Source organism: Dermacentor andersoni, chromosome 7 (genome assembly GCF_023375885.2).
Source record: "Dermacentor andersoni chromosome 7, qqDerAnde1_hic_scaffold, whole genome shotgun sequence".
Classification (NCBI taxonomy): domain Eukaryota; kingdom Metazoa; phylum Arthropoda; class Arachnida; order Ixodida; family Ixodidae; genus Dermacentor; species Dermacentor andersoni.
The window spans coordinates 178,084,270-178,100,066 of NC_092820.1; the positions used below are offsets into that span (position 1 = coordinate 178,084,270).

Here is a 15,797-nt window from a genome sequence, read left to right on the forward strand (position 1 = left end):
TAAGTAGAACCATTTTCGTAAGCCTCCAGGTTTCTGCCCTGTACGTGAGTACTGGCAAGACACAGCTGTTATACACTTTTCTCTTGAGGGATAATGGCAACCTGCTGTTCATGATCTGAGAATGCCTGCCAAACGCACCCCAGCCCATTCTTATTCTTCTGATTATTTCAGTCTCATGATCTGGATCCGCGGTCACTACCTGCCCTAAGTAGATGTATTCCCTTACCACTTCCAGTGCCTCGCTACCTATCGTAAACTGCTGTTCTCTTCCGAGACTGTTAAACATTACTTTAGTTCTCTGCAGATTAATTTTTAGACCCACCCTTCTGCTTTGCCTCTCCAGGTCAGTCAGCATGCATTGCGATTGGTCTCCTGAGTTACTAAGCAAGGCAATATCATCAGCGAATCGCAAGTTACTAAGGTATTCTCCATTAACTCTTATCCCCAATTCTTCCCAATCCAGGTCTCTGAATACCTCCTGTAAACATGCTGTGAATAGCATTGGAGAGATCGTATCTCCCTGCCTGACGCCTTTCTTTATTGCGATTTTGTGGCTTTCTTTATGGAGGACTATGGTGGCTGTGGAGCCGCCATAGATATCTTTCAGTATTTTTACATACAGCTCGTCTACGCCCTGATTCCGTAATGCCTCCACGACTGCAGAGGTTTCGGCTGAATCAAACGCTTTCTCGTAATCAATGAAAGCTATATATAAGGGTTGGTTATGTTCCGCACATTTCTCCATCACCTGATTGATAGTGTGAATATGGTCTATAGTTAAGTAGCCTTTACGGAATACTGCCTGGTCCTTTGGTTTACGGAAGTCTAAGGTGTTCCGGATTCCGTTTGCAATTACCTTAGTAAATACTTTGTAGGCAATGGACAGTAAGCTGATCGGTCTATAATTTTTCAAGTCTTTGGCATCCCCTTTCTTATGGATTAGGATTATGTTGGCATTCTTCCAAGATTCCAGAATGCTGGAGGTCATGAGGCATTGCGTATACAGAATGGCCAGTTTTCCTAGAACAATCTGCCCACCATCTTTTAACAAATCTGCTGTTACCTGAACCTCCCCAGCTACCTCCCTCTTTGCATGGCTCCTAAGGCTTTCTTTACTTCTTCCGGCGTTACTTGTGGGATGTCGAATTCCTCTAGACTATTCTCTCTTCCATTATCATCATGGGTGCCACTGGTACTGTATAAATCTCTATAGAACTCCTCAGCCACTTGAACTATTTCATCCATATTATTAATGATATTGCCGGCTTTGTCTCTTAACGCATACATCTGATTTTTGCCTATTCCTAGTTTCTTCTTCACTGCTTTTATGCTTCCTCCGTTCCTGAGAGCATGTTCAATTCTGTCCATATTATACTTCCTTATGTCAGCTGTCTTACGCTTGTTGATTAACTTCGAAAGTTCTGCCAGTTCTATTCTAGCTGTAGGGTTAGAGGCTTTCCTACATTGGCGTTTCTTGATCAGATCTTTCGTCTCCTGCGATAGCTTACTGGTATCCTGTCTAACGGAGTTACCACCGACTTCTATTGCACAGTCCTTAATGATGCCCACAAGATTGTTGTTTACTGCTTCAACACTAAGGTCCTCTTCCTGAGTTAAAGCCGAATACCTGTTCTGTAGCTTGATCTGGAATTCCTCTATTTTCCCTCTTACCGCTAATTCATTGATCGACTTCTTATGTACCAGCTGCTTCCGTTCCCTCCTCAGGTCTAGGCTAATTCGAGTTCTTACCATCCTATGGTCACTGCAGCGCACCTTGCTGAGCACGTCCACATCTTGTATCATGCCAGGGTTAGCGCAGAGTATGAAGTCTATATCATTTCTAGTCTTGCCGTTCGGGCTCCTCCACGTCCATTTTCGGCTATCTCGCTTGCGGAAGAAGGTATTCATTATCCGCATATTATTCTGTTCTGCAAACTCTACTACTAACTCTCCCCTGTTATTCCTAGTGCCTATGCCATATTCCCCCACTGCCTTGTCGCCAGCCTGCTTCTTGCCTACCTTGGCATTGAAGTCGCCCATCAGTATAGCGTATTTTGTTTTCACTCTCCCCATCGCCGATTCCACGTCTTCATAGAAGCTTTCGACTTCCTTGTCATGATGACTGGATGTAGGGGCGTAGACCTGTATAACCTTCATTTTTTACCTCTTATTAAGTTTCACAACAAGACCTGCACACAGTATCGACACACATCTACCCCAACTGGCACGGAAACTTACGCTCACTCTATCGCCAACGTGTCAATGAGTGAATGGGCGCACACTTGAATATAGGCGCACCATATATGCACAATAAATGACGGACAACACCGATCGCACACGAATGGTCGAAGCTGAATGTTTTGTGACGATGCACATGAGTGAGTTACTAGCAATAATACATCTTTGCTACAAGGTATTGCAAGGTAAAAAACAGCTATGTTTCAAGCCTTGCACATAGCAAGACCAAATCTATCGGAAATTAGCACATCCGTGAGCGATTAGGCAGAATATAGTCAGACACTGACCACATTGAGAAAGTCAGAAATGTGACGAGTGAATATTTGCCAAATAAAGAACAATCGAACGAAGAATGTTAGGCGTAACGTTAAGAGACAGGAAACGAGCGGTGTCGATCAGAGAGCAAACAGGTATAGCCGATATTCTAATTGACATTAAGAGAAAGAAGTGGAGCTGGGCAGGTCATGTAATGCGTAGGTTATATAACCAGTAGACCATTAGGGTTACAGAATGGGTGCGAAGTGAAGGGAAGTGCAGTTGAGGATGGTAGAAGACTAGGTGGGGTGATGGAAATAAGAAATTCACAGGCGCTAGCTGGAATCGCTTGGCACAGGACAGGGCTAATTGGAGATAGCAGGAAGAGGCCTTCATCCTGCAGTGGACATAAGATAGGCTGCTGCTGCTGATGATCAAAGAATGATGAGCAAAACACACTAATCCTGATTTAATTCATAAGCGGAAAGTTTGGATAGCTTGGAATACATATTTGGCCCTGCTTATAGAACAAGCACAATATACGCTGCTCACGCCATTTGAATATAGTTTATCAGCTCTGAAAGTGCTTTTGTATGTTCTCTGAAGCTGTGGCCAAAGCTTCATTTCGTCCACCCAGTCATCATCTATATCTTCCGAAACGGAGGTTTGCTAAGCCGCATTGGCGTCATACACACCCATTGTAAACATGGGAGGCAACTAACTGCGCACCTTGCTGAGCACGTCCACATCTTGTATCATGCCAGGGTTAGCGCAGAGTATGAAGTCTATATCATTTCTAGTCTTGCCGTTCGTGCTCCTGCACGTCCATTTTCGGCTATCTCGCTTGCGGAAGAAGGTATTCATTATCCGCATATTATTTCGTTCTGCAAACTCTACCAACAACTCTCCCCTGCTATTCCTAGAGCCTATGCCATATTCCCCCACTGACTTGTCTCCAGCCTGCTTCTTGCCTACCCTGGCATTGAAGTCGCCCATCAGTATAGTGTATTTTGTTTTGACTTTACCCATCACCGATTCCACGTCTTCATCGAAGCTTTCGACTTCCTGGTCACCATGACTAGATGTAGGGGCGTAGACCTGTACGACTTTCAATTTGTACCTCTCATTAATGCTATAGAATTCCTGTATGTTACCAGCTATACCCTTAATAATAATTTGTCCGACTCCTAGTTCTCGTCTCTCCGCTAAGCCCCGGTAGCATAGGACGTGCCCACTTTTTATCACTGTATATGCTTCTTTTGTCCTCCTAACCTCACTGAGCCCTGTTATAGCCCATTTACTGCGCGCTAATTCCTCCAATAGCACTGCTAGACTCTCCTCACTAGGTAACGTTCTAGTGTTAAACATTGGCAGGTTCAGATTCCGTTGCCAGGTTCAGGTTCTAAATACATGGTGTTTATGGACAAGAGGTTATGAAAAGTTAAATGCTTTGTTATATCAAGAATATCGTTATATTGAGGTTTCACTGTAATTGAAGTTGTAGTCGTAGACTTGTTTTTCTGTAATGGTGTACACGTCTGCATACGAGAGCAGTTCTGCATTTGACATTTACTGCAAATGGGAGTTCCCCTGACCCAAGTTTCCTCCTCTGTTGTGGAACAGCTTTTGGCTGCTCAGCTTGGCCGGCATGTTTCCTAGTCTTAAACTACCACTGTGGTTGGATAGGCTGATCTGATAGTGTGCGTGGGCCTTGTACACGTCACGATGCATGCAGAGAATCTAACTTTTGGAAAGTCAATTCAGCTAATAGTGGCATTTCCTGTGTTGAGAGTCACATTTTTGGTTTGTGCCCTTCTTTGTGTCAATTTGCTGCGCACATCTAGGATGTGTGTACGAGCCCAGTTCACCACAATGTATATTATGGCAGGCTTGGCTGGAAGATCAGCTCTCCCAGGAGCAAGCATTGGGACCTGTGTCACCGAGCCCGTGGCCCCCACACCTGTCGCACATTCCAGACACACTCTACATGGTGGACAAGGGGGCTGCGGGGGGTTTCCGAGAGGCTTGTCCCTGTGTCCCTCATGGAGGTGCCCCTGTACCAGCTGTGCGGCTGCCCGATCCTTCACTGCCAGGTGACTGATCGAAATTTTACCTTGCCCTGTGGACAGTCCTCTGGTGGTGGTGGCTGCTGGGAATCATTCGAGCTCTCAAAATGTCAACATGCCAGGCCACAAGATAGTTATGCATTGTCCGCATCTACTTTGGGAATCTGGATGGAGGTTGCCCTAATGTTTATTCAATACAGTCAATCTAAGGTATAGCCAACCCGAAGAGGATTGCAAGATAGTTCAGTGTATTGATAATAGCAAATACAGTAGAACCTTGTTCTTACATTTTGAAAAACAAATACAAGAAAAAGCATACTAACTGGAAAAACATACTAGCCGGGAAACGTATGATGCAGTCACTAAAGAAAATTTGAAAGACTCAACTGCATCTACATAATGCGAAGCGTTGTGGGAATTGGTGTGGCCCACGATGCACATTGTCATTCTTGCGGCTTCAGCAAGCTTACGTTTGTACTCCTCAAATTTGGCCTAGGTCAGCAGCTTCTTCAAGTGAGGAATTTTGGCGGGAAGTTTTGACATGCCCACTCGGTGTGAATCGGTTTGGCGCGAGACGCCGTCAAGCTGGCTGGGCCCAAGTGACCCAAAACGTGCATGGTTGTTTTCCAGTTGTGTTTTAAAATGGCAACGGGAAACTGAAACAAAATCGTGGTGGTCAGCAACGCCAAAATATGATGTCTACTGTGCCACCAGAGCGAAACATGATGCTCAGTTGGCAGCGCATTTGGGTCTTGCGTATTAAAAGTGTGCAGTACACTTCCAATGGCACTACGCCTCATGTCCTGTGAAACAAGTAGGTGAAGGTGCTTATCTCAATAGGATTGGTGGCGATAGCTAAACGTGCGGTGTGCGACAACCTGGAAGGCGTTTTGCTTGTGCCAGAAGAGAAAACTGAGTGCGCGGCGGCATTTTCACACGAGACAGGAGGGCAAGTATTGCAGGAAAGCTGCTGCAGCGGGTGGCTACTGTTCTCAATCGCGTGCGCCTCGCACCTTTTCTTTTTCACATGGGATCTAGCAGCTGGAAAAGGTATAATTGAATCACAGTTTGGTGACTTACTTGAACATTGGTGGCAAAAGATTGGGTTTTCCGGAAACATATGAATTGGAAAAAAGAAGCGTAACTGAACTGTATTGGGTCATTTTTTGCATTCGCATTTGCAAACTTTGTTGCCGGGAAATCGTAGTTAACAGGATCATATCGAGTTTCTACTCAATAAGATATGCCTTCTGAAGCTTATCTAAAATTGTTCCTTTCGAAGTTTCCTGAGATAGTGCAAAGCATAAATGTCAAGATTTATTTTTTTACAAGGCAGTGTCGAATGCATAAATCCCTACTGCTTTTATTTCTTTTCTGCACACGAATGTCTCAGTTTCAAGTCACGCATGCTGCGGAATGATATTTGATATACAGTTGAACCCACCTGCAATGATCCCAAATATAACGATTTGTCAGTTATAACGACTGCATTTCACTGCATTTATGATTTTATGACCCTACCTATTGAAACTGCACCCAGATGTAACGAACGTGTTCAGAAGCACTGTACTGTTACAACGTGCGCTTTAAATCTGGTTGCGGTAAAAAAAGGGCACACACGAAGTTTCAAAGCACGGAATCGCAACCAAACTGGGTGTGTCACGATCCGCCCGGGTTCGTGAACAAGGGAGGGCTCGAGGCAACCGTTAGACAGACGCTCCGCAGCGTGGTGGTGACGAACGATGACTGATTGCCGAGCAGCTGTGCTCATCGGTGTTTATTGCAGTGCGGTGACCAATGTGGCCTACTGAGCCTGGCAGGCCGGCGAGCCTGGCAAGCCAACAAAGAATATGCCCGAGGGGGCGTCACATGCTTGTTACAGGGTGCACAGCAGTGCGCCCACCACTGCAGTACAACAATCGCCGAGATGAGCAAGCCCCGCGCGTGCAGATTTCAGGAGCCGCGAGGAAAGTCATTCGCATTTAGCCCACACTAGGGTAACCAGCCGTGGCCTACATAGCAGCATGCTCCTCTGCTATCCTGGAGGCTATAATGGCACAACATTAGTTTTCATGCAGTTCCTGCTCTTAAACTAATATGTACATCCATAGCATAATCGAACTGCGTAGGTGCACGCACTCAAGAAAACTGTGTGGTTGTGTGCCCGTCAAAAAAGCAAAATGTGCGATAAACTTACGCTAATCTTCATCTTATCACCAACCACAGGCAATTAGTTTTCGTGAGTGTCCAAAAAAAAAAAATGCAGCGGGAACACATTCACGGTGGCATCCTTCCTATGCTCACCCTTGTGAGCACTAAACGAGCGAGAAAAAGCGTTACCTCTTTGAGTGATTAGTAACGAGATAGCCATCAGTTTTGCAAGCGAAAGAAATTCAAACCGCCTGTGGAACAAAAGCCAACCCACCGCCCACCCGCACGTGCGCCAATGCGCGAGGGGTACTATATAGACGCGCCAGAGCAAACTAGCTCTAAAGCAAACCATGCAATGAAAACCGAGAGGGAGGCGCGCGAAGAAAATTTCTGTATTCCCACATAGTGGCAGTGCATGATAGGAAAGAAAAAGTTAGGAAATTCACGCGCTTTTTAAACATACAGACGGTGCCGTAAATATACGGCATCGACTATTTTCTACTTGTTAGCAGCGCCGTATATTTACGTCATTGACCCTCAAAGGTTTAATAGTGGGCTGTACTGTATTTAATGGCAATCATCTATTGCTTAGAAAGTTTTGCTTTGCAGGTTTCTTCTAGAAAAGAGGAGTTTTTGTTTCATCTGTATGGCTCGTTTAGCTCGTTCAGGTGAATCTGCACGACAGACAAAGTCAGGTAATTCGCATCACATCATTCGGCACCACTCCTCAAGGTCATTGATACCGCACTAAGGAGTTCTCGAATCAGGTGGCCAACAACAAGTTGCAGCCCCCCCCCCTCTCCGAATCACATTTACTCCATGTAGATGTGTCTGCAGCCGAGGATCAGAATGTCGTCACATGATATTTTCGAGTCCACCGTGTAAATCTTATAAATTTAGTCTTGCGAAGGGTCGCTCGAAGCTACAGAAAGTGACCGTTCTGCGCCTACGAAAAAGTGTTTAGGACGAGGAATCACCGTATGGTATTTTGCAAAGATTGCGGCCATGAACAGCGGTCAACCCATGCACTAGCTTTCGTTGGAGAGGCAGTTTGTTGGCTTTCTGAGTGTCTTGCAACTGCTGTCAAAAGATCTGTGTTGATTCGGTATGAAACCATAACCTTAGTCGCCGACACTCGATCATGCAGCTCCGACAAGGCCTTATGGGCTAGACATTCTGGTATATGGTGTGGCTGTGATAAAAATTTGCTGCTGGTCGATGGGATAATGAGCTGCAAGCCATCATGGAAAGCTTGCCACTAATGTTCCTACGGGGATCAGTCCATCGTTGATCCTACGGGGATGATCCATCGGCAATCGGTCGCGAGATCATGCATTGAGGTTAGGTCGACAGCCATTGAAGCTGTGTTCGGGTCTGTGGTTGACCAGCTGGCAACTACCACGAGTAAGTACGTCTGTTCGCATGTGGGTAGAAATTCACTTGTAAGGAAATAGGCATAGTAAGGTTAATTAATTTTTTAATTGTGCTTATAGTGCATCAAAAAATAAACAAATAGCTTTATAGCACAAAATAGGGCTTCGTGAACGTTATGGCATAAAATCATGAGTAATTTCTGTGCTGTAATTATGATTGGAGGGTGGCAATTAGAGGATGCCAGTTGTGGCAAATCGAAAGCCATAGCAGATGGCTCCGAACTGATTGCAGATCTGATATCAGCATGATAGGTTACATTGACATACCAAATTTCACCGAATTAGTTCAGTAAATAGCGAAAATAGGCTACATTGCCACTTAAATTGCAATCGTGGAGCTAGATGAAGCTTGATAGAAGTGACCAAGCCGCACCACGATTTTTTTTGTTTTGCTAGTTTGTTTTGCTAGTTTGCCTCTTACCAATCTCCTATTGCGGACGTGTTTACTTTCCCCCTGCTCTTGCTGAACCCAAGGGCTTCAAGGAGGCCAGCGATGCCTAAATCGACCGCTGGGCAAATATTTTCACATTCTAATAAAACATGCTCCATCGTTTCCCTAGCTTTACTGCAGTGAGCACATGCTTCTGTACGTGTACATGTACGAAGCACAGATGGATGGATGGATGGATGGATGTTATAAGCGTCCCCTTTGGAACGGGGCGGTGGGTTGCGCCACCAAGCTCTTGCTATTATATTGCCTAATGTCCTACCCAAGTTAAAAAAGAAAAAAACCACTATGAACTCCCACAACCGCATTTTCTGACCCCGTATTGTGAACTTTGGTTTTGTACGTCTTCGTTATTTTTCGTTTTCCTACATTCCTTCCACCAATCTTCCAATCGCCTCTTACTAATCTCTGTTGTGGACATGTTTACTTTTCTCTTGCTCTCACAGAACCCAAGTGCTTCAAGGAGGCCATTGGTGCCTAAATCTATCGCTGGGCAGATGTCTTCACATTCTAATAAAACATGCTCCGTCATTTTTCTAGCTTTACCTCAGCAAGCACATGCTTCTTCTTCCTTCTTATATCTTGCTTTATAGTTGCGTGTTCTAAGGCATCCTGATCTTGCTTCAAAAAGTAATGAGCTTCCCTTTGAGTTATAATAAATTGTTTCTTTCCTGATTTCGTTTTTCCCTCTTAAATAGTTACTCATGGCAGGTTTCTTTTCCGTTGCCACCACCCATGAGATTATTTCAGCCTCTCTGACTTTCCGATTGACCATTGCTTTGTTGCCCACCCTACAGGCTGCACACTTGCTAGTAAGCTTCCTAGTTCTTTTCCTCCACTGTGAATCAATGTTTTTCCTGTACAGATTCCTTAACACTCTCCCAGCCCATTTACTTTCTTCCATATTTCTCAGCCGTTCTTCAGACTCAATTTTACTGCGAGCTTCCCTCACTTCAAAGCTAGTCCAGCCCATATCTCCCTGTACAGCTTCATTTATAGTCTTCCCGTGAGCGCCCAATGCGAAGCGATCCACTGACCTTTGGTTCCCGTCGAGCCCTGATTGTACCCCTGATTTAAAGCAAACAACTGCATTTCCAAAGGTAAGTTCTGGAACCATTACACCTTTCCACATACCTCGGAGGACCTCGTACCTATTGTATCCCCATAGCGCTCTGTGCTTCATTGTGGCTGCATTTCTCTTCCCCTTCACTGTTATTGTTTTTTCCTGTGTTTCCAAATATCTATTGCCTTCATTTATCCATATACCAAGGTATTTATATTCTGTTACCCAAGGTATTTCTTGGCCCTGTATCTCCACTGTCCACTGTTTTTATTGAATACCATAACACCTGATTGTCTAACACTAAATTTCAAACCTAAATTGTTGCCTTCCTGTCCAAAGATATTAGCCAGACGCTGCAAATGACTTTGCTTGTTAGCTAGCAACCATATCGTCTGCATAAAATAAACCTGGGAACTGCTGCTCTACTACTGTACCCGACTGTCTGTATGAGAGATTAAACCTGATATTACTTTCTTCTAGCGCCCTCTCCATCCTTACCATGTACATCATAAACAGCAGTGGGGATAAAGGGCACCCCTGCCTCAGTCCCTTGTTGATATGAACTTTCTCCTCGCTCCTCATCCCTTCCCATTCAACGCAAACGGTATTTTCTAGGTAAATCTCTCAAAAGCTGTAGACAATCGCCATCTAAGCCTTCCCCTTCCAGAATATCCCACAAAATGTTGTGGTTAACGTTGTCTCCTGTAATGTCCAAAAATTCCACATATAACGGTCTGCTTTCTACTTTTGATATTTAAATACACTGAGTAAGAACAAATAAATTACCATCTATACGCCTATCTATTCTGAAGCCATTCTGAAGTTCTCCCACAATGGCGTTATTCTCTGCCCATGCTTGAAGCTTTAATTTCATTGCCTGCATTGCTAGCCTGTATATTACTGATATTTATTTATTTATATTATTTATTTTCAAATACTGCAGCCCTATTCAGGACTATACAGGAGTGGAGTACAGTAAACATAAGAAACAGAAACAAAAGCAGTTGAACATAATAGATAATAGAAAAAAAAAAAACAAGGAGAAGCAATCTTATCGCACTAGTGCTTCTACAAAATCACGTAGTGTCAATTCACGAACAGAACCGGGTAATTCATTCCAGCACTCGACAACTCTTGGGAAATAACTGTGTTGGAACATGTTAGTACGTGCAAAGAAAGGCTTTAGGTTGAGGGAGTGGCAACGTCTGGTTGGAAGAGCACTGGCATATCTGATGTAATCATCAGCAGATAGTTGACAGCATGAGTGAATAATCGAATGTAACAACTTCATGGAATCTATATGTCGCCTCGTGCATAGAAGAGATAAATTCAAGGAATTCATTGCAGATGAGGGTGAAAAATTACGATCATAGCGATGACAAATGAAACGAACAGCCTTCCTTTGTACCGATTCGACTTTGTTGATGTCGCACACTTTATACGGGTTCCAAACGCATGAAGCCTACTCTAATACAGGACGAATTAGTGTTTTATACATTAGTAATTTGGTGTCTTTTGGCAATTTAGATAATGTTCGTCTTAAGTAACCTAATTTTCTTAGTGCTGTAGATGTGATGTGATTAATATGCTAGGACCACTGCATGTTGTGCGTGAAAATAACTCCAAGGTATTTGTACACCCGTGCCGGTGGAACTATTCTGTTATTGAAAGTGTACACATGCTGTGATGGAAAATGGCTGTTTGTGAATGACACTACTACGGTTTTTTGAAAGTCGATGCGCATCTGCCAGTCCATACACCAGGTGCAAAATCTGTTGAAGGAACCTTGAAGTAATGCGTGATCACTCGGAGAAGAAATTACCTGGTATAGGACACAGTCGTTGGCATAAAGATGGATTTTTTACTTAATATTGTTCGGAAGGTCATGCATAAAGATTAAAAATAACAAAGGTCCTAGAACAGAGCCTTGTGGAACACCTGAAGTTACATTTACAGTGGAGGACGAAGTGGAATTAAATGAAACGAATTGAGAGCAAGAGTTAAGAAAGCTAGCTATCCAGTCGATCAGTCGAGGATTATTTAAAATTAGGTTTAGTTTACTTAGTAGCTTGTTGTGTATAACCGTGTCAAAAGCTTTGGAAAAGTCTACAAATAACGCATCAATTTGATTTCCAATATCAAGATTTCTAGTATGTGGGGGTTCCACTCTGCGTGCGGCTAGGGCTGAAGGCGAGCTCCGGATCTAGCCCCACGCAGTCGCTTCGTGGTACTCCCAACCCGTAGCGCGGAAATCGCGGCTACGCCGGGTTCGGACGAATAAGGCAACCAGCGGTGTCAACGGTAACAACGTTTATTGCTATTAGCAATCGCGAACACTCGCAGAGGGACGTCCTCTCCGTAATAGTAATAAATAGTCTCGCCTCGTTGCCCGGGATAGTCAGGCAACGTGGTCACTCACGGGTAGCAGCAGGTACTCCAGTCCGGCAGTCCAAGGGGTCGCGTCCCAAGAGAGAGAGTCTCCCCCGGTCGCGCGCTTTTATGCTTTTTTACCTTTTTGCGAGGGGAAGTCCTCCTCGCCCGCCGGATACGTTTCCCTTTCCCGTGAGCCGCGTGGGGGAAGAGGGGTACGCGCGTCATCGGAGCGACGGAGAAAGGGAGGGCGCGTAGTGCCTCTCTCCCATGTCTACGCCGGCCCGTCCCGTCGCCATGTGCGAACGGGACGCCGCGGGCACGCGGGAGGAAATGGAGGCGGGTGCTCCCCACAAGTAATGTGATGTGAAAATTCCACCAGTTGTGTTGTTGTGCTGAAACCACGACGAAATCCATGTTGTATGTTAGAGAGAATTTTATTCGATTCAAGGTATTCTGTTATATGCTTGTGTATGATATGTTCTAGTAGCTTTCCGGAATTGGAGGTAAGCGATATAGGTCTATAGTTAGAAAAAAATTGCTTTTCACCAGATTTATGCAGAGGCAGGACCTTGGCTAGCTTCCAAGAATGGGGGACGATGCCTGAATTTAAGGATTTCTGAAAGATAACCGTCAAATAACGGGAATACCAGAGAGAGTATCTTACTACAAAGCTGTTTGGAATGTTATCAGGACCGATAGAAAGCTCAGGATTAGTATTTGTGAACGGTGGGCGAGAGTTGTTGTCATGCGTGAACACTGATTGGAAATAGACATTAAAAGCATTAGCTATATCGAAGGGGTCTGAAATAGCCGTGCCTTCTAATATAAAGGAAACTGCAGCAGTTTTAGTTGGTGTGATGGAAGTCCAGAATTTGCGCGGGTTAGAGTGTAATAATCCTGGTAGTTCAACTTGAAAATAAAAGTTTTTAGCTGTTTTCATTTTGATACATAGCTCTTCCTTAGCGGTAATAAAGCGAATTATACTGTCAGGATTACATGCCTTTTTCAGTCTGTGCAGACGATGAACACGACGTGATATATGCAGTATGCTGCGATTCATCCATGGAATTTTAGGATTTCTCTTTTTAGTCTTGAGGGGAACAAAATTGTCAATGCATAGTTTCACGATGCGCTCAAATGCATCAACTAATGTGTGGATGTTATCACATAGACCAAGTGCTTGGAAGGAATCAAAGTTAGAAGCTAAAGTGTCTGTTATTAATGTATCATCAGCATGAGTGAAGTCGAAAAACTGTGTAATATTAGACTGAAGCTTGATAAATGAATAGGGAAGGCGCACGTGTACGGCTTTGTGGTCAGAAATGCCACTGATCACATCGCACTGAAAGCCAGTTTGAACGAGCTGAGAACTGAGAAAAACTAAGTCCAAGAGAGAATTATGGCGGGTTGGAGCTTGTACTATTTGAGTAAGACCAAGGGGTAATGAAAGAGAAAGAAGTTCCTTCGAAATCGAAAGGTCACGACCTGTGCAACTCAGGGTTCGCCAGTCAATGCCCGGTGCATTAAAATCTCCCTTGAGCATAAGGTTCGAGGTGCCGAAGTCGTGTTCATGCATGAATATGCTAAGCCTCTGTAAATCTTCTAATGAGGAACCTGGAGCACGATAGCATACACCAAGAATTATGGAAATTTTGTTTAAATATAACTTACACTAAGCAACTTCAACCTCAAGTGTGTTAGGGAGCACAAAAAATTTTAGGTCTGAGCGAATGAGCAGCGCAACACCACCACCTTTACCACTTAATCGGTCATTCCTTATTGCTACATAGCCGGGTGGGCAAAATTCAGAGTCAAACACGCCATCATGCAGCCAGGTCTCTGTTATGGCCACTACGTGGGGAGAATATGACGTAACAAGAGTCAATAAAGGCATGAACTTGTTAACGATACTTCTAGCATTGAAATACAGAATACTTATCTTACCAGTAGTTGACGGAAGTCAACGAGAAGTTGCTCCGGCTTTAGAAACAATAGGTGTGTTAGGAGCATGACCAGAATCGCACTTTAAACTGTCTGTACCAGTGTTCCATATGTAGCACATGTCATCAATGTAGGCATGATCGTAGCGTAGTTTCATTTAGGATCCATTATCACGAAAACTTGCAGTTGCGTCCCACAGTTTCTTTCGTAAGGCTCGCACATTCGGTGATAAGTCTTCAGTGATGTACAAAACAGACCCTTTCAGTTTCATAACATTTTTCATAACTTGAATTTTTTCCCTAAAGTAAAAACTTCATTATGATAGGACGTGATCGCCCTTCTTTTGATCTGCCCACACAGTGGCAGCGCTCAATATCTGGACATTTTATCTGAAGTTGTTTTGTTAGCACCTGTGCTACAGCTTGCAGTAAAGAAGCAGTATTTTCATCACGTGTTTCCAGTAAACCATGCAAAAGAATATTGTTCCGGCATGAACGGTTTTCTAACTCATCGGATTTTGAAGTGAGTTTAGTGATAGATTCCCTAAGTGAGACAATTTCGGAGTTAAGCTTGTCATACGTTGCACTACTGTCAACAGCTGCTGTAAAAGATTCGAGCCAAGATACACATGTTTCAAGGGCTTCGAAGCGGGAAATAAAGGATTCCTTGATATCGGTAATGTCAACGTGCAATTTGTGTCTGACCAGCCAACAATTGTGCGAGAAGATTAGCCGTCTCTGGAGGGGAACTAGTGGAGCACTGACTGCTACTTGTAGTAGTGTTATTAGCCTCGCTTGACTTTGATGTACTTGCCGAAGGCACCCCTCTAGGTCCAGTGTTAAGTTGAACATCCCCACTCAAGAGAAGGCTATCATAACAGTGCAAAATGCGAAAGCAGCAAGTAACAACACTGTTCGGGCAGAACAGCAGCAGCAAAAAGCGGTCATCAGAACGGTAGCTATAGGCACCTTGAATATAACATACCTGCATGAAAAACAGGCAGCGTTGTAGCAACATTCCGGCGTCGCTGCTGTTCTGCCCACTGAAGGAAGGTGTCATTGCGAAGACCTTTATATCATCCGGTGTAGACGTCGCTGACCGCAGCTTAGCGTTGATTGGTAGAGCGACGATGACATCAGCCAGAAGCGAAGCACGTGGGAGGCCGTCGGCAAAGCCACGGGGCATGCCAGGGCTATCACCAACAGGAGTGACAGGGCAGTCCATGGGCACGCCATCGACTGCATCCACGTGCCGGTGAAAGGGAAGTGCGGAAGATAAGGCAGCGTCGCCGCAGAAGAATCCATGGAAGCATCGCAAGAACTGTGTGAAAAACAGGCAGCGTTTTAGCAACATTCCGGCGTCGCTGCTGTTCTGCCCACTCAACCGCATCAACCGCGTCATATAATGGTCAACGGTCTATACGAGTGAATTCTATCTTTCGAACCCTTACCTTTATAAGCTAAATTCATTCTATTTTATTGCCAACTCTCTGGAATTTCTCTATTTTTTAAAGTCCTTTCCACTGTTTTCACCAGAGCTTCCTTACTTTTGGGTCCTAGTACATTAATGAGCCTAACGAGAACCTCGTCTAGCCCTGTGGTTGTGTGCGTTGGAATTTTCTCTTTGGCTTTCTTCCAGTTGAAATTTGTCAGCTCCAGCTCTTTTTTCATCTGGTTTTTTTTTTCATTCTATTTTTTTCTTCAAAAACAAACTCATCATTGACTTGGAAAGATTCGGCTCTTATTTTTCGGATGTTATTTAATGCCGCTTTCCCTTCCAGTTTGTTTCCATCTTCGTCTAGGATATGTTGTATTGTTGTTGACTTCCTG

General features: G+C 44.2%; 1 protein-coding gene across 3 annotated transcripts in view; it reads left to right on the forward strand.

The window, feature by feature from the left end:
• Positions 1-15,797, forward strand: part of LOC126533185 (BTB/POZ domain-containing protein 7) — a 139,575-nt gene that overhangs the window by 107,718 nt on the left and 16,060 nt on the right. For all 3 annotated transcript variants that reach the window (XM_055071638.2, XM_055071639.2, XM_050180452.3), the window contains exon 10: positions 4,382-4,586. In XM_055071638.2, the coding sequence (XP_054927613.1) occupies positions 4,382-4,586 (205 nt within the window). The remainder of the gene's footprint in view (positions 1-4,381; positions 4,587-15,797) is intronic.